At 45.9% G+C, this 1,515-nt stretch overlaps 1 protein-coding gene across 3 annotated transcripts; it reads left to right on the forward strand.

Annotated features, from left to right (window-relative positions):
• The first annotated feature begins 6 nt into the window (after positions 1 to 6).
• On the forward strand, positions 7 to 1,214 carry LOC104962153 (26S proteasome non-ATPase regulatory subunit 3). 3 transcript variants are annotated; one of them, XM_010790553.1, is made up of 3 exons: positions 7 to 269; positions 685 to 804; positions 1,048 to 1,214. In XM_010790553.1, exons 1-3 carry the CDS (start codon positions 245 to 247, stop codon positions 1,197 to 1,199), a joined length of 297 nt encoding a protein of 98 aa, XP_010788855.1. In that variant the 5' UTR covers positions 7 to 244; the 3' UTR covers positions 1,200 to 1,214. The 3 variants fall into 3 exon arrangements, with proteins under 3 accessions (XP_010788855.1, XP_010788858.1, XP_010788856.1); XM_010790556.1 differs by lacking the exon at positions 7 to 269 and adding an exon at positions 340 to 525; XM_010790554.1 differs by lacking the exon at positions 7 to 269 and adding an exon at positions 340 to 461.
• Positions 1,215 to 1,515: the final 301 nt, after the last annotated feature.

The raw sequence follows: 1,515 nt of genomic DNA on the forward strand, positions 1-1,515 counted from the left end.
TCAGGTGCTCTAGATGTAATAACAGGCTGTGGTGCGTTCAGGTGCTCTAGATGTAATAACAGGCTGTGGTGCGTTCAGGTGCTCTAGATGTAATAACAGCTGTGGTGCGTTCAGGTGCTCTAGATGTTATAAAAGTGTGTTGTGCGTTCAGGTACATAAGCTTCTGATCGTGGTGGAGCTTCTTCTCGGAGAGATTCCTGACCGGTTGCAGTACACACAGCTGATACACCTGAAGAGGTCTCTGATGCCGTACTTCCTACTGACTCAGGGTCAGTACACACACACTGATACACCTGAAGAGGTCTCTGATGCCGTACTTCCTACTGACTCAGGGTCAGTACACACACACTGATACACCTGAAGAGGTCTCTGATGCCGTACTTCCTACTGACTCAGGGTCAGTACACACACACTGATACACCTGAAGAGGTCTCTGATGCCGTACTTCCTACTGACTCAGGGTCAGTACACACACACTGATACACCTGAAGAGGTCTCTGATGCCGTACTTCCTGCTGACTCAGGGTCAGTACACACACACTGATACACCTGAAGAGGTCTCTGATGTTTCTTTAAATACAGTCCGTAGATGATAGTGTAATGATTGATAAATACAGTCCATAGATGATAATGTAATGATTGATAATGAATGAAACCTTAAAGTGTGACGCTCTGACCCGGCAGCGGTGCGGATGGGGAACCTGGCGAAGTTCAACCAGGTGCTGGAGGAGTTCGGAGAGAAGTTCCAGACGGACGGGACGTACACTCTGATCATCCGCCTTAGACACAACGTCATCAAGACCGGTGAGCCAATCACAGCGCAGCTCCCGCATCACAAGCTGCTGTTCATCACTGCACTGTTCCAATTCTATTTCTAACATTTCAATCATATTCAATGTAAATATTGCTTTATTTTAATATGTTGTAAGGTTATAATAGTTTCTTCAAGTTGTTCTCCATGTGTTTTTATTTTTTGTCTTATGTACGCACCACGACACCAAGTCAATCCCTTCTTCAGTGTGTGTTTTCTAACGTGTGTGTGAGCAGGTGTGCGTATGATCAGCCTCTCGTACTCTCGTATCTCTCTGGCGGACATCGCTCAGAAGCTGCAGCTCGACAGCCCCGAGGACGCAGAGTTCATCGTCGCCAAGGTAACTGGGGAGGAAACTCTTAACCTGTTAAGCCTGAGAGGGCCCTAATCCGGATCCGGCGGGTTTTTCTTAAACAAAACTGTGTCTCAGGGCTTCTTAATATTTAAAAACCTATGAATGTGTCATACTCACTTAACGGTTAGAAATTCAGCTACCTGTAGATACGAACCATTTTTACCGAAACAAAACACAAGTCTCACAAGAAGCGTCTAAATGAGCCCTTAGTGGAAAAATGCTAACACAGTTAGCACAGAACTCACGGTAAAAATACCCTTAGGCGCGTTCACGTCCCACAAAGGTTCATGAGAACTCTTTAGCTCTCATGAACTAAGTACAGATCGCGTTCACACCGGAATAAGTCCCT

This window comes from Notothenia coriiceps, unplaced genomic scaffold (assembly GCF_000735185.1).
Source record: "Notothenia coriiceps isolate Sejong01 unplaced genomic scaffold, NC01 NC01_scaffold00034381, whole genome shotgun sequence".
Taxonomy (NCBI): domain Eukaryota; kingdom Metazoa; phylum Chordata; class Actinopteri; order Perciformes; family Nototheniidae; genus Notothenia; species Notothenia coriiceps.

What these genes read in the sequence shown, in the direction of transcription:
- LOC104962153 (XM_010790553.1), top strand. Translation starts at nt 245, where the DNA reads ATGCCGTACTTCCTACTGACTCAGG. An exon ending in GTACTTCCTACTGACTCAGG is followed by an intron (nt 270 to 684) that starts GTCAGTACACAC and finishes CTGACCCGGCAG; the next exon opens with CGGTGCGGATGGGGAACCTG. An exon ending in ACACAACGTCATCAAGACCG is followed by an intron (nt 805 to 1,047) that starts GTGAGCCAATCA and finishes GTGTGTGAGCAG; the next exon opens with GTGTGCGTATGATCAGCCTC.